Below are 21640 nucleotides of genomic sequence, written 5' to 3'. Positions count from 1 at the left end.
TTTTTTTCCTACCAAGAAAGGTTGTTTATCAGGGCTTGTGTAGCTATAAATTCCACAGACTTTTTGGATCATGCCCTGTTGATCTCAGTGGCACTTCTTAATGTTTGAGGTGCTAAGTATTTCTTTGCTACATTTATCTGTTCATGCAAAAGTTAGCTGGGATTATGTCGGGGCTGTGTTACTTAACTACAACTTTTTTTATTTTGTGATGCAGAGCCTCACAATGACACCAACAGAGTCCCCGAAACTAAATTCTCCAACACAAAATTTAACAAATCCAAAAAGAAAAGTTCTGGAAGAGATGTTCCGACAGCTTCCAGCAGATGATCAGTAAGTGATACGCCCATCTCATTTTGCCAGCAAAGTACTTTTAAAGTCTTTTTTGTGATTTCTTGTCTTGCTTTTGTATTTGAAAACCTTTCACGTATTTACAAGTATATGGATTGGACAGACATTTATTAACGGACTAGGGTTAGGGGTTTTTTTTACTTTTCTAAACAAGAAGTCTGTTTATATTAACAGGAGGGAATTGTGGCCTTGTGTCAACTAAACTAGGTAGCGATGTAGGCAGCAACATGGAGCTTATACATGCTGGTGGAGGGAGGGAAGAGTATGGCGAAAACCGGGGCTTTACCTGGTCCAGCACACTCGCTTAGTAGCACAAAGGTACACAAGCCCTACTTGGTTTAACATTATCAATGGATTAGGAAGGAGGTTGTGATCCATTGGCACAGGGTGGTGGCCAAACCACAGTAGAGCCCACATATTCCTACCTGTTGTTGAGCACCTAGGTGCTCAACACCAGTCAATTATAAAAAGAAGTTGCAGTTTAAATGGATCAACAAAGGAACCTGTAACAAGACAATCTCTTCATAATTTGTTATTCCTCAGAGTTTTGGGCAGTCTAACAAAACTTGTTTAAGCATATTATACTCTGGTTTTGATGGATCTTGGACAGGACAGGAGCAGGCAGAGACATGAACCTTATTCTGGGTTGCCCTGACATGACCAGAGTTTATGCATCTGGAGAAAAACCTCACAGGAAGAGTTGTAAGGGACAGGGTGCCTCTTTGGTTGAACTAGAAGTCTGTGAAATAAAACTAAAGTCATTGCAGTCTCTGCCTAGCTTTTTCTCCCTTCAGATCACTTCCTTAAACCCCAGAGCAGAAACCTTTCTAAAGAGTGTAATACTTCTCCCTCTACAGCTCCTTTTATCTGCCTCAGTGAAACTCAGCAACTTCATAAGATTCTGAACCTAACTAGGTTGATCTCACTTTGTTTGACTTGACTCATTCTGGACTCTTTAGGGATCTAACCTCAAACCACCATACCACTGACTGGCTCAGGAGGGCCTCATAAAAGTGGGGTGGGGAGAACTTGTCTTAGAATCAAGTAAATATGATATATTGCTAATCAAGCAAATAAAATAGACATGTTTACTTCCATTTCTTGATTGTGTTACTGTACTAAAATAGAACCTTTCTGTTCTCTCATAGGGAAAATGAAAGCTCCCATGTTGCAAACCAATCTGGGCTAGCATAACCTTGTGTTGTCTCTGGAGCCTCACTAAATTTAATAGGCCTTGTGTGCTATAGAGGGCCATTCAGGCCACACGCCTAGATCTTCCTTGCAATAAAATTTTGCTTGCATGTGCCCCTCTCAATCCAGTCCCAGAGGGGAGAGGAGCATCAGGGATTGCCCAGGGGTGGGGGCTTTGTACTGCTGCTCCCTCTTCCCATCCTGGACTGGTTTGGAAGAAGGGAGCAGAGGGGCAATGCTCCCCCACCTCTTCCCCAGACCAGGAGCCCTGGTGGGGCTGTGGGCATGCAGCTCTTAGTGTCATATAGAGAGAAGCTCAAATTTTCCCCGCTAGAAGTCGATGCCTGTTTGAGGCACCAGACACCTCGGTGACCAGGATCAGAACAACAGAAAGCACCAGTAGCTGTGGGAACCTCTCATTCTGATCCTTGTGTCCTCTCAAATTTGTTCCCACCCAAGCTATTGTACTATGCCTGAATCCGTAACGTTAGGCAGGCAGCATAGATCAAAAGCTGGGAATTGAAGATGGTCAGGAGTTGGACAGAAACTTTTTCCTCTTTTCAAAAATGCCTGCTTGCTGAAACGTTGTGTGAGAATGCATTTGTGGATGCAGTTTTCTGTTGAGAGACTTGCCTGTACCCACAGCAAAATAACCCAGGACTGCCACAAACCAGGGAAGTGTCCTAACCACTGAGAGTCTGTCTGTGCGTATCTCTCTCTCTCTCTCATATGAACGTTTATATCAGTGGTTCTCAACTTTCTTAAGGTACCTCTCATAAAATACCAGCTCTTAGTTTTTTGGCAACAAAAATATAGAGCAGTTCTTCTGTTGCAAAAAGCTCAGAAGGACCACGACAGGACAACATGTTTTAACACTATGAAAGCCTATTTGAAATCTCTAGGTTTATCTTATGAAGCACGTTTGCTTATGCAGCAGTGCTAACGTTGCTCAAGGCACCTCAAGGTGCCACAGCACTTTTGCTCAAAATCACCTGTTGACACAGAGCAGAAGAGCTCTGAGAGAGACTGATTGGATAGCTCAGTGGCTAGGGCAGTTCTACATTCAATTTAGTGTTGCAACATAGGAAGTAGGGAAACAAGAGAAAGGATTGAAGGTAAGGATGTAGAACTTAAGCAGTTACCCTGTTGCTTCAGTTCAGATGTCATTCTTGGTAACACCTGTTAATACTTGTCTCTTATCATAATCTCTGACAACCTTCTTTAATCAGTCTTCACTTGTTTTTGTTTACTAAACTTATGCCTCTTGGATCAGCAGTATCAAAACAGGTTGGAACAAGGGGCAAAGGGCTAATTTTGGGTAGGATGGAAGGTGGGGCGGGACCTAATAAATCCCTTCACCTTGCAAACACACTGATTTCATAAATGATGCCTCATTGCCCTTCATAACCCCAGTGAATTGAATGGGACTGTCCCCAAGCCTAGTTACCTGTATGTGGTTTTAGAGTAGAAATCAAGATGTGACCTTTGATATTTCATCTGTCTCTCTCTGCTATTTAGAGTGTCAGTTCTGAGGCAAGGACTGTATTTTATCTGTTCAGACAGACCCTGGTACATGTTGCAATATCAATTATTTGTATCTTTATCTCATTCTTTTTTATTATGCCACCTCACTTTTCAGTAGAGTTCTACATAAAGACTGAAGGCATTGGCCATGGTTAAACAAGTTGGATGTACCTTTTAGCATAGGTATGAAAGCGTGACTCAAAATATACAAACCCTGTATCGCCAAACTGGGTTAGCTTTTGCTGTTTAGTCAGGGGTAATTAAATTCCAGTCTAAGCTTTGAGAAAGTTTTAGGTATGAGGTCTTTGCACCTGGACCAGGGGTTAGCATGATATTAGGTGTACCTTCTTTCTTCCTCCCTGCATCCCTTTCTTTAGAAGGTAATTGTTGGGACACCTTTTCTTTAGTTAATACAGATGACTGTTTCAGGAACATTTCGTTCCAGTACCAGCTTAGATTCTTACTCCTCAAAAATTCGTTCTTGGTCTGCAAATGGGCCACATCCATCAACCTGCAACTACTTGTGTGTGTCCATATACTCTACTCTGACATGCATACAAACTGTTGTTCAGTTGTGAGTCTTACCATTGTCATGGTAGTTTCTAAAGCATGAGATTCTGTCCTCTTGTGAAATTATCTAGCTCCTGTTCCTTGAATGGTTCATTGTAGTAATAGTACTGAGAAGCCAACCTTCATCTCCAGTGCACAGCTCTACAAATTAACTTTTCTCTTTTCCACAGGAAATATATGAAATATGCCTCAGTATTCCTTGGACTAAATGCAACCTTATATGGCTTAGCAGCAAACAACTCATTCAGGCGCCTCCTAAATATCTCACAGGCTGGCATAACATCTACATTGTCAATGACTTTCTTCCCATTAATCACAACAACCATAGGTTACAACTGGCTTCTTGTCCAGCCTTTACTGACCGGTAAGCTTGTTGCTCAGTCTTATCATGGGCATTGTTGTGATGTTTCCTACATGAAATTACATACAGTTGTCAGTGAGTTCGCTGCTGAAAAGTTCATGCTCTTGGTAAAACGGTGAACTCCTGAAGTGTTAAAAACCTTGCATTGTATGAGGAGCAGGGTGGAGGTGCTAGAGCAAGGCCTGAAGCAAGCAACTTATTCTTTAAGCTGAATGGAAGAGGGTGTCTGTCAGGCATGCACAAACAGAAATGCTCTGAAGGATTCCCTGGCTACTCTGAAAGTTGGGGGCAGGGGAGGCTGTGTGGAATGTGCTGCAGGCAGTGACCCTTCTGGGGTGGCTAGAGAGGAGGCTTCCAGTGAGGAGAGGGGAAATGGAGGTCCCAAGTGGAAGGAGCTGGCTGTGACTGAGAGGAGGTTGATCCTGGGAGATTATCACAGGAACTGTGATGAGGGTGCATCTCTGGGAGCACCCCAACAGCCTAGGGTTTTGTCTCACTATTCATAGGACACATTTTTTCTGACTTAGAGCTTGTAAATGGATCCATCTGAAAATATCCTGGTATCAGGCTATTTAAAATTGATACTTGGCTGCATTTCAGTATGTTAAGGTCATGAAGAGTGCAGTGATACAGCAATCCAAATTACATGACTTTTTATTAAGCCATGTAGGTAGCTGAATGGCAGAGCATCTCAACAGAAGAGGTAACCTACTTTTTTAGGTTATTTAATACTCAGCTGAAATGATGCTAATGGTTGCCCTTCATTGAGCCTGCCCCTTTAATTTACGTTAGAATATAAATTAGACCGGGGCGGGCAATTATTTTGGCTGGAGGGTCACTTAGCAAGTCTTGGTGAGCTGTCAAGGACCACATGAGTAGCCCCACCCCCCAAGTTGCCCCACCCCGGGTTACCATATTGGGACAGGAAATTCCATCCTCTAACCCCTGAGCTTTGCCACTAGAAGTCCCTCCCCTTGCCCCGCAGAAATACTTGTTTTGGGAAGGGGGTCCATCTTAGAATGAGTAAAAAACCAAATCATACACTAAAAGTGAAACAGACTATAACACATTTTAATTTTATTCCAAAATGTATTTGTCATGATTTGTGTTTGTGTACTGTATATAAAAGGGATTGCATAAATTCTCAGAAATGAAGTCTTACTCTTGTATATTGTGCGTATATGGTGGGGTGTGGAGGGCTGTGAAGGGGGTGTGGCTGTGTGGTGGGCATAGAGTCTCTTGGGATGTGTGTCTATGTTGGTAGGAGTTGTGGAGGGAGGGTGGGGAGACCCTGCACACACACTCCCTCCATGGAATGCAGCCCCTGCTGTTGACAGCAGCAGCAAATGGGGGTGCTCATGCCTGGCAGAGGTGCTGGTACCCAGCGGGCTGCGGTTCCAGCCAGCACTGTTCATGGGAGTGAGAAGCACAACCTACGTGGCCCACCTCTATCATAGGGGTTGTACACGGCATGCCTGCAGCTCCTGCGCTTACAACGAGGGAAGCCCCGTGCTGGACTCTGTGGGGAAGCGGGGCTTAGGGCTCCCTTCACTCCCAAGGAGCCCAGGGACCTGCATAGCAGGGGCAGGGAAGGCAGCTGGCTCCAGCGTGGGGCTTCCTCTGGTGCGAGTGTGCAAGCTGCAGGCACACCACACAGAGCCCCTGCAATAAAGGCAGGCCAGACAGGCTGCACTCCTTCCCCAGCACCTGGCAGTGGCTGGAGCTCCACGCTGCCAAGCACCAGTACCTGTGCCTGGCAGGAGCATCCCTGCCTGCTGCTGGTCCCTACCTCCTCCATGCTCTTGCCATTCTTCTGAGTATGAGCTTTGCACTGCTCCATGTTTCTGTCCAGCTGCAACGGAAGCTCCGCCCCAGCCCCCCCACTTCCCTACCTTCTCCCTGGAGCGAGCTGGGTACCGGGGAAGCTGTGCAAGTTCCCATGGGGTGGATGCAGCATGTACAGCAGAAGCCCTGCCCAGCAGCTGCTGCTGGTCAGGCCGGGCCATTCCGCCCATGTGTGTGGCAGCTAAGTACAATAGTGTGTGTTGGTGGCAATGCATGGGCTCCTTGCTCCCATCTTCACAGGCAGAAGGGCTCGGCAGGGTACAGTTCTCTGGGGGAGTGCCACGGACTGGATGAAAGTGCCTGGCAGCCCTTATTTAGTCATACGTCATCTTGATATGGAAATGTCTTTGTCATCCAGGCAATCTAAATTGCTCATCCGATGCTGTAGTCAGAGGAGGATTAATCGGGTCTGTTGTAAGTGCTATGTACCCCATTGCATTGGCTGTCTCTTTAAATAAAAGCATTGCAGCAAGGTAAGTCTTAGGAATTTAAAATAAGTGAAACTGATGTCAGGTTTCAGAAAATGTTAATCTAGAGCAGTGATTCTCAAACAGATCCTTTTAAGGGTGTCACCTAACATCAGCACTGTTACGTGTACAACCACCTACACACAATTCGCAAAACAGTCCAGGGTGCCACCTTTAAAATTCACTCATTAAGGTGCCAATCTGCCCTGCATTCTGCTTGTCTTCAGGCTAACACAGCTAACTTCCTCTCTCATCGTGATTCACAAACTTAACCGAGAGATTTCAAATAGGAATCCAGTGTGTCAAAAACATTCTCACCTGCTGTGGACTTTAAGGTTTTTCCAACCAAAGAATTGCTCTGGTTTTTCTTCTGTAGTCAAAACACAAGTGAAAGCTCACAGCTGACATTTGCCAAGGGGTGCCTTGAGTCGAAAAAGTTTGAGAACCACTGCTCTAGAGGGTTTCAAGTAATGCATGATTGGCTCTTTTGGACTTCTTAATAACCAAAAGGATTTAAGATAGTGTGATTCCAGAGCAAGGGTTTATAAGCCCCTGTGGTAGAATGAGTTTTTCTTGTGACACAAGTTGCAAATAAACCGGTTTAAGTGATCAGGAACTGGTTTAAACCTGTAACAGAACATAAGTTCAGTGTACATAAACCAGTTTCAAAACAGCTGAAACTGGTTAAGATAAACCTGGTTGAATGTAGTATCACACTTAACTGATTCAGGTTAAACCAGTTTATACAATGTCTGTTCCAGACTCCTTGCTGGTTTAAGATAAATCACAGCCCTCCAGCATGCTTTTCAGCCAGGCTGGGTTGTGTGCTCCAAAGACCAGGGCAGGCCCCATTACACTCCTCCCTAGCTGGAGTTCTGGCTAGCTGCAAAGGAGGTGGAGACAGCAGGCAAGGGACAGTAGCATCTACCTGGTTCCCCACTGCCCCTTCCCCCCCACCTTCTCCCACAGCATGGAACCCAGCAGCACAGACTCCAGCCAGCAGCTGGTCATGGTCATGCTATCCCCATGCTAGCTGCTGCTGGGGGCAGATGTGTGTCCAATTTCAGAATGGTAGCTGCAAGGTTTGCTTCTCCCCCCAGGCAAGCCCCAGCTGGGGACTGTACAGGTCAGGGTGTGGATTTAAACCCCTCCCTAATTATAGTGTCCTGCCACGGCCTGGCCATGCCCCACCCCCTCAGCTCAGCATTGTTAAAGGGAAGGGAGGGCTCACCCTAGAGGCCCTTTGCTTCTAGCTTGAGCCACTGCAGGCATGAGCCTCCATTTCCTGAATCAAAAGTGAATGTCTAGCCACTTACAAATCAGTTCATTCTCTGCAGGTTAGATTAGCCTGCAAGGATTGAATCAATTCAGGCTCAAGCTTTATGAACGTCTGCCCCTAGCCGAAAGGTATGAAACGACCCTGAGAAAGATGAAGGCTAAATACAAGAGGCATTGCTCAATGAGCTGAGCCAAGCAGGGAAGACTGAGGCTCGCATGCCAATTTTAACTCTATTCTAGTGACTCCAGACCATCTTGTCTCTCTGTCCTTGTCTACCCTACCTGAGAAAAATATTTCTGAGGACTTATTTGTAAAGCACACCACAAATATGCTTTCTAAATGTGACAACTGTTAAAGGAAATGATGAAATCAATCTGTGCATCTAATATTGAAGCAAGTACTACTTCCCACTTGCTAAAAACATTCTCCTACCTAATATTCTAGTGTGCACTCCACTTTTTTTAGAGGGCATAGGGATGGGAGCTGCCACTTCTTTTAACCATTTTCTTAACTGTCACTTTATCAGCCACTTTACATTTACTACATGGTGTTATTGACATTGTCAAGTAACAGACTGCTAACTTTCTCACTTTATTTACGTACAGGACCACTCCCTTGACAGGGAAACAGAAGACATGGCGCTACTGGTTCGCCCCTTCTGGACCAGTCTTTAAAAAGATGAGTCTTGCCATGGTACTACAAGGCATGACTGGAGCTTACCTTGGTTTCACCCATCATAGGACATATGAGAAAATGTTGCAGATATGTGAACTTAACAAAGATCTTAAAGATTAAATGTGGCAACTAGACAACCCTCTCAACTGCTTTCAGGGGGATACCATAATAAAACCACTTTTATTATGGTTTCGGGAAAGACATTGAGTTGTAAGTATAAATGCAAGTCAAGATTTGCATTGATATGGTCTTTGAATACAATATCTTCTATCTTCTATTATAACTTGCCATTTTTATTTATGCCCTGTTTTTTAAAGAGGAAAAATACCAACACACAAACACAGCGTAGAGAGAGTAGTCCATAGTTCACTTATGACCCAGGCATCCCACGTATATGGCTAAGTATTTGCTGCTCCAAAAGCGTAGCGTGAAAGATGCTTAATTTGTCTGACCCCATTTGAATGGAAGAATAGAGCCCACCTCCATACATTCGTATCATATATGTCTTTGCTTTAACTACACTGAGCCAGAGGACACACTTGCAGTACATTGAATTAGGACCAAACAGAGAATTTTCACCCTTGTTAACATTTAAGGGAGTACTAAACCACATCTTCTTCCCTGTCTTGAATTCTTCCATTTACACTTTTTCCTCCTCCTTTAGCAAGCCTTTTTTAAGATGGCTTGCAGATTGAACGTAAGCAGTCTCATCTATTTTGCATACCATACATGGAAAAGTACCTGTTAATGCAGTTACAAAACAGGAACACTTTTTAAATACTGTTTTTGCACCCAACTCAAAGTATGAGGTACATGCTCAATGTTACATGCCAAAAAAACCTTTATTTATCTTTTTTTACCACAGCTTAAGTATAGTAATTATTTCGCCTGTTGACAAGTTGTGAGGATCAAGCTATTCTAAGAACGAAGCTGATATTCACTGACTTAGGATCATTTTCCACTTAGTCTGTTTGTCCAGAGTATGCCAGTGACGCTCTGCTCCTCTCTTCCCATGAAATATCACGGAACAACAAAAATACAACTTTCCATCCTGAAATGTTTTCATTTATTTTATGCATCGGTTAATCTAAACTATCAGCGTTTTAAGTGGGACCAGCGTCTGCTTTGTTGTGATGGAATAAGCAAGGACAGTGAGAGAAGTCGGTCTGGAGTTACTAGAATGGAGTTGAAATTGGCATGGGAACCTCAGTCTCCCTTCTCGGCTCAGCTAGTTGCGCAATGCCTCTTATATTTAGCCTTCATCTTTCTCAGGGTTGTTTCATACCTTTCGGCTAGGGACAGTCCAACTTTGCAGGCTAGTCTAACCTGCAGAGAATGAACCAATTTGAAAGTGGAGAGACATTCACGTTTGATACATCATGCAGGCACATGCTTGTAGTGGCTCAAGCTAGAAGCGAGGGGGCTTTAGGGTGAGCCTCCCCTTCCCTTGCACAATGCTGATCTGGAGGGCTGGGGCAGGGCAAGGTCCTGGAAGGAGGCTATGATTAGGGAGGGGTTTAAACCCTGACCCTGACCTGCACGGTCCCCAGCTGGGGTGTGCCTGGAGGGGGAAGCCATCCTCATGGATACTAGTCTAGAGGTATTGGTGGGGGAATCTCAGGTGCACATGCTCAAATCTTTCCTGAAAAACCATGCACGTCCCTCCCCCCCGCACCCCGTCATTATTCTCCCCTCCATGCTAGGCTGTGACATCACAGAGGCCACTAAAAGCAGTCATCCCCTCAGAAGAGTCCTTCACCAGTGTGGCCATCTCCTTACTGAGTTTAGGAGTGAGGCAGAGCCCCCAACACCGAAAATACCTTCTTTAGCATTCTTTCCAGCTACTCAGGAAGTTTCTCCCAAACTTGTTCCTCAATCTTCTGGAAGTCTCCTGCCTGCTGATCAGAAGTCATCCCCTTACCTTTCACAGCTCCTTAGTTTTCTCCAAGGGCTTTTTATACCATCTCCTTACTGACCTTAGGATTGAGGCAGAGCCCCCAAGACCGTCTCTGGGGCCCATATACAGGATCTACTCTGTCTAACTGTGAGGCTTGGAAATGAGTAGAGATATAACCCAAGCATGAATATACCCCAGATCTATACTGCTCTCCTGTCAGAGCAGGTGCTTAGAAAGAGTAAATGTCCTGAGTGTGTCCTGGCACTGAGATGTGAATAGCCAAAGATGAGGTAACTACTTTCCAAATGAGGGTGCCAGAATGCTAAGCCCCTAACTAAAAAGAGCAGCCATCAAGCCCAGGTGGTAATTGTTACACAACAAAAGCTTACCCCTGCTGACAACCAAGGTTAGGACAGGAACCTAGGCAACTGCATGCATTCTTCTGCAGTTTAAAAAAAAAAAAAAAAAGGTTTGGACCGTATGCATACTCAGTACATTGTGAGAGTTCACCTACCCAAGTGTCTGCATGATGCAAATACTTTCATAAAATCCTAGTGGACCAACCCCTGGCAGCTCCACACCTCCCGCACAAGTGGAATAGCCAGAATTATAGGAAAAACCTATGTGCTCTCGGTCCTGCAATCCAGAGTGCCTCCTGGACAGCTTAGCCAAGAATACACCTTTGGGCTGGTGCAAGTGGAATGAACTGAGGCTGTTTTGTTGTATTGGGCTCACTTTTTCAAAAACAACATAGAACATTTTAAGTACAAGAAAAGGATGTGATTCATATAGCAGAAAGTTCTTCATTAATACATTTTCTAGGCACTTACATGCCTGTACTTCAACTTGTAGTTTGCAAGATGTTTGCAATGAAAGAACAGAATTTAGTTGCTCCACTGTAACACTTGGGACTATTTCAAGTTGTACACCTTAATATTCAAACATGTTTCTCACTCATTTTGAGCAACATTAGGATAATAGAAAGAGGATTTTTTATTTTTAATTGCAGATCGACTTGGTTTTCTGCTTCTTCCAACTGAGAAACTAGCCTCATTTGTATGCCCTTATAAAAAAATCCTCAAATGGCTGGGTGATGCTTTGTAATAGTAGCTGCATCACACAAATTGGACACCAGTTTTCAAATTATTCCTCTAGCACATTTGGAAAAGGTCTATTAAAATCTTTAGGCCAGATGAAGGTGTTTAAAATCCTAAAGTCAGCAAAAATAAATTCAGGCATTTGTCTTAGTTGCATCTTTTGTCTTGTAGCAGTTTACCATTGCAGCAAAAACAAGTCACACAAAAATACGCATTACTGGTTGCCTGTATTGTAAAAGAGAAAGTATTGTCTAATCAAACTAACCAGCTCAAATCTCTGGCAGTCAAAGCAAAAACAGTGCTCTTCCTATCAAGTCCCCTACAACCAACTGAGAGCATCTGCTCCAGCATCACACTCAGGTTCTCCAGACAATTCAGTTTGTGATTTCTTGTTCCTCAATTTCCCAAGCAGGTTTTCAAAATTTTGCTGCCTGAGAACAAAAATCATGAGGTTAGCAAAATGCAGAATAAATCATCCACGGCCTGGATTAAGCATGGTTTAAACAAGAACTGCCCATCACGCCTCAATCTTTTACGTCCCTGAGCCAGATTAATGGTATAGGACTGGTCTGCAGGCAGGGTCTGGCCCTGCACCACTTCTGCCCACCCTCTGTGTGCCAGGATGGGGCCCAATGTTACCCTTTGCACCTGATCTAGCATGCGGGGCCCTGGACCTGTGGGGAGCTCCAACGACTTGACTGCATGGTACCAGGGGATAGATCTGGCTTGTTGGCTGGGGTTGTGTACCCCTGGTTTATAAGGTGTATAGGTGGTCAACATCTCTCCCACATACAAACATTTTGTCTATTATCAGATATTCAACAAATCTTGCTTGCATTTTCTCTGGGGCCATCATAACGGCCCTTCATTTAGGGAAGCAACTAACACGGTTTGAATGTTCTGCAGCAATGAGAAGAGACAGGACCAAAGAAGAATCCAAGTCATACTTACAAACCTTCCACTCTTAGGTTCCTGGTTTATTTAGTATAAATTGTTTTACTGGTTCAGAGTGCCACATCTAGACTGAGATGTCCAATATGTAGCATGGAAGCATACTAGAAGTGAGCTACAAACCAGCCCATTGTTAAGACAGCAGGCACAGTAATCAGAAATCAGGTAAGATCACAAAAAAAAAACCTGGAGCAGTAGATATTTCTGCTGAGAACTGGGTGAGGAATGGAGGTGTGAGGATCATGCAGCTAAGTGGCGGAGTTTGGTATTCAGCTTTTTTTCTTTAGTGAGCAAGTCCATGCTGTGTTTCTTGTAAGCTTCAAACTGCATCCGCAGCTCATTATATGCCTGCTCACTTCTCTCCAGCCACCGCTGCAGCTCCTGGACCCTCACCCCGCTATCTGCTACTGCTGCTTGCCTCTCAAAGCGCTCGTCTGCAATTTGCTTAGCCTTCTCTGCAGCCTCCAACTTCTTCTCCAGCTGCTGGACCTCCCGTTGCTTCTCCTGCAGCATTTTGCCCCTGTCCATGGCCAAAAGCAAGATTTCCTCCTTCTCCCGGCTCACCCTGTCCAGCTTGGCCTGCAACTCATTGCCCTCAACTCTTTGCTGCTTTTCTGCCTGCTCCAGCTGTGCAATCACTTGCTGGTACTTCTCCAGGGTTTGTACCTGGCTTCTCAGTGAATGAACTTCCCTGGCATGATCACTGGCTTGTTGGCTCTGAACTTCAAGCAGCTCCTTCTCTCGCTCCCGAGCTCGCTCTCTCTCTTGAGCCCAGGTCTCCTTTAAGGCACCCAGTTCTCGAGAGACCATCTTCTCCTGGGAAGCTAGCTGAAGTATCTCAGCCTCCTTCTCCCTAAGGGCCTGGCTGAAGAGACTCTGGTTCTCCTCTCTGAGACGCTTATTTTCCTCCCTCAGCTGCATGTTCTGTCGCTTGTGCTCATCCTTGAAGTAGATCATGTCCTCGTGGTTGGCAGCCAGGTCCATAAAGCGCTCCTCCAGCTGTTGAGCCCGCTGGGTCTGGCTTTTCAGGTTTGCAGCATCCTTCATCCTCAGCTCCTCCAGTTCCACATTGAGCTGTTCCAGTGCCTTGCAACGCATTTGGGCTTCATCGCCTCGTTTCTTTAGTATGCAGATGAGCTGAGACTGCTCATGGAGGCGGGAGCGTAGAAAAGCCTTCTCACCCTTCTCCCCTGCAGGGAGCTCATGGAGCTTCTCCAAGGCCTTACAGAGATCTGCTAGGTCTCCCGTTCCTAATTCAGTTTCTGGTGGGCCATTTGAGACACAGGCCATCTCTGGGCCCTCCTCATCCTGAGGCATGGAGGTGCTGTTTCTCACCGAGCTGAACTCGCCCGCTTTTACAGCCACTTCTGGTAGCAATGTTGAAATGAGGTCCCAGTACCCAGCGGTCCTCGTTTCCTGGCCCGCAGCACTGCGATTGGCAGAGGGGCTCTGGGAATTCTATCGCATCACAAGGGAGAAGCCCTGGACATTCTGGAGCAGGTCACAGTCCACAAACACGTCACATGTCTTGGCCTTGCAGAAGCACAGCACAGTTCCCTGTCATACACATGCAATGTTAAGGAAGGTCTGAGGAAACAAGTCTAGAGAATTAGATTAGTCCTTATCCAAACCCATTTATTTGAAGAAACCTTTGCGGATATTTGTTGTTGTTGGCGGCGCACAGCTGCGGTGACTCCAAGCAAATAAAAATAGTTTACTTAAAGAAAGGAATAAAGTTGGAGGCAATTCCATAGACAGTGTTCTTCCACCCTCTCTCCTGGCCCTGTTGATATTAAAGCTACAGCTTATCTTAACAATTCAAAGCAAAGCTTATTGCACTAGCCTTCTAATTGATGTTAAAATCCTTGACAATGTATCCTTTCTAGGAATGAGAAGTGCCTGTTTCTTTTACACAGCTTGGAGTTCTAGTCATGTAAGGACTCTAACTGCTAATAATTATTACTGCAAGCAGAGGCCAGCGGAGGCAAGGATCTATGTGGGCGATATCCTTCACTGAACCAACTGCATGGCTGGGGCACACAAGCTTTCAAATCAATTGCATTCTTCTTTAGATTATAAATCCTTGCTTTACATTTCCTGGACCATCTTGGCTACAGCATCACTTCAACCCTACTGCAAGCAGAACTATTTCATACTTAGAGTTGGTTTGGGAAGCCTAGTGAACTGGGCTCTAACTTGAGCTCTACTCTAACTTTAGCTCCTTGTATAAACTCAGGTATGCCACCATATGTGCCTCCATTTCCTCATCTGAAAAATAGGGGGAAATGTTTTTACAGTATAGCAGTGTTGCCATCTCATGATTTTTGGCACTGTTCTTAACGTCTAAGCTTCAGAAACGTGAAAAATGTAGCTATTTCTTTTATGCATACATATATATATAAAAGAAAGAGCTAAGTTGTTCACATTCCCAAATGGTAGACTTTAGAACAACGCCAATAATCATGACAGTTGGCAACACTGGTATAGTCCTCAAACCAGGACCGGGGCTCGATCATACTCCGTGCAAGTATGAAAAGAACAGTATACGCTCTTAAAAGTTTCCAATCTTTTCTGATATGTGATCACAGTAGATAGATGAGTAAAGGTGATATAAGAATAGGCTAAATGTTAGAATCTACGTAAAACCATCATGATAATAATCAGGAATTGCTAACAACATGACTTACCCTGCCTTTAGGCTGGGGATAGAAGTAGGATGAATAAAGCAAGAAGAGGGCATAGGGCAGAGGAATGAGGTGGGGGGCAGACGGAAGTAGGCAAGTAGAAGACAAACCCAGGCAAGGTATCTGCTTCTTCAAAGCCCAGCATTATATGGTGGGATGCATCAACCTGAAAATGGTCGTATCCAAGTAAAGGAGGATGTAATTACTGACCATTGCTTCTGCTCTCCCTAGCTCCTGCCAAAATGGCAATGGTTGGGAGGGGAAAGAGGAAGGAGAGGACCAAGTTTAAGGTGTCTGCTCTGTGTGGTATGTGGGGGAAACGGAGATGGAGCAAATGGATTGAGCAGAGGAAAGGAAAGAAAATATTTCCTTACCAGTTAGTTTCTTTTCTCCAGCTCTTATCTGCCACTGTTACTCTGGGGTTTCTGTCTCCATGCAGAGAAGGGACTGAATCAAACTCCAGTCACTCCCCAGCTCCTGCCTTCCTCTGCCCTGTTTGGAAAGATATAGGCCTTGCCTGCGCAAGCATTAACAATCCAGCTAGATTAATGGGATGTTGTATTATATCAGGTACGAGCATGACCATCTTCCAGGGATTCCTGGTTTAAGCACAGACACACAAGGAGAGGGAGATTTTTCTAAATGCCTATGTTGCCACATGCAGAAGTTTAGACAAAGAACTATAGATAGGTTAAACAAAGGAAGAAATGAGGCAGAGACCAGGAAACCTGCCAAAACTGGACCAAGGATGAACAGAGAGAGGCTGAGGTTTCCCTGTTTTAGGAAAAATATAAGGTGTATGCAGAAGTTTGGGGCTAGATCTGTTGAGTCTCTGGAAGTCAGGAGAAGGTGATATAGTGAGAAGTTTGCGGGGAGGGGATGGTAAAAATAAGACAAGAGAAATGGGTCCTTTGCCAATGCCAGTGAAATAGAGTTAGAGCCATGCCATGGTGAGCATTACCAGGATGAGCCTTACTGTAAGTCCCTGCTCAATGCTTTTAACCATTTCATTGTGTGGGTGCTGTCATTACTAAGCACTGCCAACTCATATCCAGCTGCTGTTTTGCTACAGGAGTTGGTACGTTCAAAGTGACTGCTACTGGCCTTTGGATGGAATAAATGAACTTCAGCTGAATCACTGACATGCGCATGCAAATTCCTACAAGATGCAACTTTGAGGAGTGTAGGCATGGTGGGGGCCGGGGCGGGGAAGTGAGGAGGATAAAGAAACAAAGGGAACAACAAAGGCAAAACATTTGGAGGGAGAGGTCACATAGGTCTGAACATGTGGGTGGGAGTGGGATCTAGAGGAAAATAACTATGCAGTGTGTACTAGCAATGGACAAGGAAGAAAATACCCCAAAATCTTTTTCAGCAAGTTCAGAGGAGCAGATGCAAGTGTGCAACCTGGGGTTATAGGATTACCTGAAGAGCTGTTTTATCAGCAGGGATATGACGGAGTAGATGGAGTTATGATGGGCTAAGGAGAGAGTGGAGTTTCTTAAACAGAAAAGCAGCTTGGACTGAGGCCTGCATGAGAGTGGTGTAGGGACATGATGGAGGCTGTGAAAGTGTCTTGCATGGGCAAGGTCGCAACAAAGGAAAAAAATTAGAACAGAGGTAGAAACGAGGGAAGAAAATGCTCTGTTTTGGCTTCTTGTCAAACATGAACTGATTTGAGACTGATCAAAATGATGTTGATAGTCCTATATGTGGAGAATTCGTTTCTAAAGGAGGGATGATTTAACATAAATGTTATTTACATTCCCTGAAAACTATGACAGGGCCTTTAAAGATGTATTTAGATGAAAGGTTACGTACTGACAAAACTTCTGTTTGCGTCAGGTTCAGCAAAAGCAAGTATCAGTTGACACTGGAAGCATCTTCCTCTACTATCCTGAAAGTTTAGGTCACAAGACAATTTTCAGATTCCTTCCTAAAAGGTCAGTTAGTTTCGAATTCAAGACAGGTTTCTTAATTTACTGGCATGCATATTGATAAGCTTGCCTTACATTTTAACTACATGCCTCAACAGGTTTGCTTGTTCTATAGCGATCAAAAATTAGGGGTGCACCAATAACCATTTTTTGGGCTGATACTGACAGCCAGTTTCTAATGAGCCATATCAGCCGATACCGATTTGATTGCCAATATGTGGCCCCGCAGCATGGAGAGCAGTGCCTGGCTGGTAAGTCTGTTGTGGGGGAAGAGGCGAGTGGGGAGGGAAGAGGTTTGGGGGGCAGATCAAGGCCCCCACAGTGACAGAGGGAGTAAGGCTGGGGCGGGGGCAGATGCTGCACAGGCAGGGTGGGGTGTGGGATGGAGCTGCGGTTAATACGGGGGGCACATACAATGCTTTCTTCCTAAATGGCTGAAACACCTCATTGTTTCCAATGGGATTGAGGTCATAATTTATCCAAAGCCAGGTTGCCTTTTTGATGAGAGCATCTGTCTCCCTAAATCTCAATGGGACGGAGGCCACAAGCTTCTCCTAGTCAGGATGACATGAATAATAAAAAAAAATGTAAAGAGCATATCTAGACCACAAACTTAGCATTCCTGGAAGCAGCACTCCCCAGCGTGCTATGTAGTTCCACACATGCGAGCCTTGAATTAAAAGCACTGCAGGTGCATCCATCTTGGGCAGGATAGTTGGCACAGTCACTCAAATCAGCCCACACTCACCATTACACAGATATGACTAAACCCATTCTGGTTAGAGAAGTCACCTCTCAATGTCTGAGGGCACCGTAGACAGACCCGGCAAATGTACTATCTAGACATAGTTCAGATGAGTTCATTTCAGGATTACAAATGCTGAAGCATTTGAGTTGTACTCGTATAGTTATGGCAAAGTGCCAAGACAGGAACAGAGTTTATGGAAGTACTCTAACTGTGCCTTCCCATATATTAAGACATCTAGACAGATCTGCAGTTTAGTATTGCCAATCCCATGGTTTTAAAAATCATACGTCAAGCTACAGAAAATAGGAATGCATAAAATTGTCTCGATTGGTTCAAAAATCATTATATTAAATATAATAATAAAATGTGGCTTTCATTGTATTTGCTGCTTGGGTTTTGAATCTGCAGTACACTCAGGTCATGTTTTTCACTTCTCTGCAACCACAGTAACTATTCATTTTACAAACAGATTTGTCATGCTGCATGACAATGACATACAGGTGAAATTGTGTCTAGCTGTGCATAAAAATGTACTTCACGGTAAGGGTAAACAGCCAAACATGAAGATAGGATAACAAATGCAATCTAGAAATCCAAAACCAAGTTAGTATGGATGTGATGCATCATTGGTGTAGCAGCATCAATGTAATTTATAAGTGTACAACTTAACAGTCAAATAAAACACTAAGCAGCCCTGCTCTTTAAAAGCTTGCAAGTTAAACCTTGTAAGCCACAGAGAGGAAAGTGGATGCTGATGGATGATAATTACCACAGTGAATACCATGACTGATACATGAGTTATTGAAGAAGCATCTTGTTAATTTCTCTTTTAAAAGAATAATAGCTTTGAAATAAGTCCACAGCACTCCAACTTAAGGTATAAAATGCTGGGTTCCAGATGAGAATAGGAAGTATGTAGTATATTTTATACATGTCCAGTTGAATCTGAAGGTCCACCATGATTTTTTTGGGTGCAATCTGCTGTTAAATTCATGACTTTGTTTCTGCAAGATAAGATTAGTGCAACGCACAGTATAGAGGATAAAATACGGTGGCCATGTTGTACCTTCAGTTAATGCAAAAAGAGACTGTGTAACTTTTGGATAAACCAAATGGAGTAAAAAGAGCACTTAGCACCTATTCTCAGTCCTGTGTCCCTCACACCAATTCACTGCTGGGTGCAAAAAGGTAGTGCTTATACCTATGAAGTCTAAAATGGTCTTGCTTCCACTTTTCCTGGACTCCGTGGAGCTCCACTAACAAATGCGCTTAGAAGGAACTTCACTCAAACAGCAAAGACAGCAGTAGCAGCAGCTAAGACATTCATGCTGACATCAAAAGCCTTTCTTCTCACAAAATACTCCAAACCCTAAATTTCAGTGTTGCCAACTCTCATGACTTTTGGTGTTGCTCTTAAGGTCTACGCTTCAGGAATGTGAAAAAATGAACGTTGCTTAGTTATGTTTGCTCCTGCCATTTTTTTAAATGTAAAAATCTCTCACTGATTGCAGTAATAGTTTCTCATGCTGAGAAGCCTATAGGATTGGAAAAGATTAGAGATTCATGCCAGCAACCCCAACTTTAAGCTTCTGTTTTCTGGTGAGAGTCTTAAAAGGTTAAGATCAAGAATTGCTCCCGCACACTTCCTTAACCCACATAAAACTAAAATTGTTCTTTTTGCAGTCACAAGCTCACATCCTAACCAGTGGCTCTGCATCACTCCCAGTCGGTTTCACCGCAGGAAGTCACAGTTGGATTCAATACAACCTAAAGTGAAAAATGGGGTTCGCGGCTGCATATTTGGCAAAAAGACATTCTCCAACGTATCAGCAATTGAAAGGACAGCAAAACTGCAGAAGTTAACAATGTGGCATCAGCATTTTGTAATAATTGAAACAGAAGCACAAAACCCTATCTTTCCATATTTACTAGATTCTCTCACTTACTAGGATACACAGAGCATTCACACAATTAAAAATGCCAGTATTTTTTAACCTCAGTAGTGCCAAAAGCTAGACATCTAACACCATATTTACATATCAAAGTAGCCTGACATTCAAAGGTGTGGAGCACACAAAAGATCTATGTGCCCATCCGGTGAAATGGTCAGGCAGCAGGGTTAAAACAAACAAAAGGAAGGGTTTGGGTTTTTTTTGTTTTGGGGTTTGTATGGGGTTGTTTGGTTGGGTTTTATTTTTTTTTTTGGGGGGGGGGAGCGTTCTTGACACAAGTACTGGAACAGGCTACCTAGAAAAACTGCGGGATCTCCATCCTCAGAAATGTTCCAGAGCAGGTTGGACAGACACATTGTCTAGTTAAGTCAGGGACGAAACTGCCTTAACAAGCGCCTGAACTAGAGGATTCATTAGGTCCCTTCCAGCCCTACTTTCCTATGATCCTATAAACTTCTGGAGCTCACTGCCATAGCACATTATGAAGATCAACTCAATAATCAGGTTTAAAAAGGGACCAGCCAATTTTAAGGACAGGTCTATCCAATGCTATTAAACACAAGGGATGGAACCTAAACCCTATGACTCCTGGTAGTTGGAAGGTTATCACCCTACGCATATCCTGTTTCTTATGCTGTCTTTTATGGAGCTACTTGCCACAGTTGCAGACAAGGTCCTGAGCAAGATGGCCCTTTGGACTGACCTTGTGCAGGAATTTGTATGTTCTTACATGTAGCTCCTCGTGAATTCCATCGGAGCTGGCATTCATAACCATGTTATAGATTATTAGACCCCAACTATTAAGACACCAGGTTTAAAATTTTTTATCTAAGGTTTAGAAGCAGTTCTAGTTCCCCTTGTTTTCTACTGATGACATGCAAAGCACAAGTAGCACCCTGCAATATCACCATAAAATTCATCCTCTCTTTATCATAATATTCTGCTACTACACAGTACTGGTTCACAAATGGCTAGATTAAGTCTCATTTGTCAATTTGTTTAAAAGACTTGGCTTTGAGAAAAAAAAAAAAAAAGATGCCATGCATTCCATGGAAAACAGGGTGTACAAGAATCTTTATGGACTACCTCCATGGTACAGTGGGCTATTTCCAGAGCTGTGACCTTACAGAGAGGTACAACTGAATTGTTTTACTATTTTACATTTTAATTTAAATGAGTTCGATGGGCATACAAATAAATAAGTATCCAGGGAGCCATTTTGTCCCATAAATCCTGCATCAAGTTTGTATCAGGAGGTTGAGCTACACAGCTAAATACATATTCAATTCAGAAAAATGCCCACATAAAAATAATCTAATTCAGAGCTACGGCTCAAATTTACAAACTGATGCACCCTTAACTCAACAGCTGTGCACAAAAACAGCAAGTGGAGCAGGATGTTTTTACAGCATGACACTAAGAATTAAAGGGACATCATCAAGGCTCCATCGCGGTTGCCACATAAGTAACTGCCAGCTATTATTTTGCTTAATAAACCATTTTACAGGTTTTTAATTAGTTTTAATCTGTGCTCTGCACATTTAGACTGAATAAAAAAAAATTAAGTGGGATCATGGGATAAAAGCTTTCTTTTCTTTTCGTGTTTTTAAATAAATCCTAAACTTAAATTAGAACTGCTCAGTCGTCAAGGCGACCTGTTCGGCGCACGGGCATTTCGGAGCCAGAGTTGACAACTCTGACTGAAGCTCTTCCGGGAATGTCTTTTGTTCCTTTTTCTTACAATATCCCCTTAAAATATGTTTTCCCTATTCCTTAAAGCATCCTATTAAAATCGTTTATTCCTTGTCTTAAAATATGCTCTTAAAATCTCCCTTTTCCTAAAAATATCCTCTTAAAATATTTTCCCTCCCTTTTTCTTAAAACACGCAATTCCAGTTGGTCTCCGCGGCGGGGGGCGGCGGGGGCACAGCCCGCCCTGCAGCCCGGCCGCTCTCGCTGCGCTTCCCAAAGACAAGCGCCGGCCTCGCCCCATTCACACGTGTGTCAGCCCAGCCCAGCCCGAGCCCGGGGGGCGGACATGGCCACCCCGGCAGGTGCGCGCAGGCGACACCCCAGGCCCACCTTTGCTCCCGGCCGCCATGCCGGCTCCCTCG

At 44.0% G+C, this 21640-nt stretch overlaps 2 protein-coding genes across 7 annotated transcripts; one reads left to right on the top strand and one right to left on the bottom strand.

Moving 5' to 3' along the window:
* Positions 1-178: 178 nt before the first annotated feature.
* On the top strand, positions 179-9313 carry LOC102369080 (transmembrane protein 126A-like). Of its 2 annotated transcripts, XR_003091670.1 has the most exons (5): positions 179-330; positions 3804-3997; positions 6198-6312; positions 8191-8470; positions 9126-9313. XR_003091670.1 is itself a non-coding variant. In XM_006034962.3 (4 exons), exons 1-4 carry the CDS (start codon positions 209-211, stop codon positions 8378-8380), a joined length of 621 nt encoding a protein of 206 aa, XP_006035024.2. In that variant the 5' UTR covers positions 179-208; the 3' UTR covers positions 8381-8540. The 2 variants fall into 2 exon arrangements, 1 of the variants encoding a protein (XP_006035024.2); XM_006034962.3 differs by lacking the exon at positions 9126-9313 and having other exon boundaries at positions 8191-8540.
* A 114-nt stretch (positions 9314-9427) lies between these two features.
* Positions 9428-21640, bottom strand: LOC102368817 (coiled-coil domain-containing protein 89-like). Of its 5 annotated transcripts, XR_003091668.1 has the most exons (3): positions 11520-15399; positions 10547-10599; positions 9428-9586 (listed from the first exon to the last, which is right to left on the bottom strand). XR_003091668.1 is itself a non-coding variant. In XM_006034961.3 (2 exons), the coding sequence occupies exon 2, from the start codon at positions 13520-13522 to the stop codon at positions 12446-12448; it is 1077 nt and encodes a 358-aa protein (XP_006035023.1). In that variant the 5' UTR covers positions 13523-13762; positions 21609-21640; the 3' UTR covers positions 10871-12445. The 5 variants fall into 5 exon arrangements, 3 of the variants coding, with proteins under 3 accessions (XP_006035023.1, XP_025046879.1, XP_025046878.1); XR_003091669.1 differs by lacking the exons at positions 9428-9586; positions 10547-10599 and adding an exon at positions 21609-21640 and having other exon boundaries at positions 10871-11685; XM_006034961.3 differs by lacking the exons at positions 9428-9586; positions 10547-10599 and adding an exon at positions 21609-21640 and having other exon boundaries at positions 10871-13762.

This window comes from Alligator sinensis, unplaced genomic scaffold (assembly GCF_000455745.1).
Source record: "Alligator sinensis unplaced genomic scaffold, ASM45574v1 scaffold716_1, whole genome shotgun sequence".
Classification (NCBI taxonomy): Eukaryota; Metazoa; Chordata; order Crocodylia; family Alligatoridae; genus Alligator; species Alligator sinensis.
This window is presented reverse-complemented; position numbering and strand designations above follow the sequence as displayed.

Bases quoted from the DNA above. Each gene is read 5' to 3' on its own strand.
- LOC102369080 (XM_006034962.3), top strand. From the start codon at position 209: ATGCAGAGCCTCACAATGACACCAACAGAGTCCCCGAAACTAAATTCT. The intron at 3,998-6,197 runs GTAAGCTTGTTG...TTTGTCATCCAG, and splicing joins TGTCCAGCCTTTACTGACCG to GCAATCTAAATTGCTCATCC. The intron at 6,313-8,190 runs GTAAGTCTTAGG...ATTTACGTACAG, and splicing joins AATAAAAGCATTGCAGCAAG to GACCACTCCCTTGACAGGGA.
- LOC102368817 (XM_006034961.3), bottom strand. From the start codon at position 13,522: ATGCCTCAGGATGAGGAGGGCCCAGAGATGGCCTGTGTCTCAAATGGC.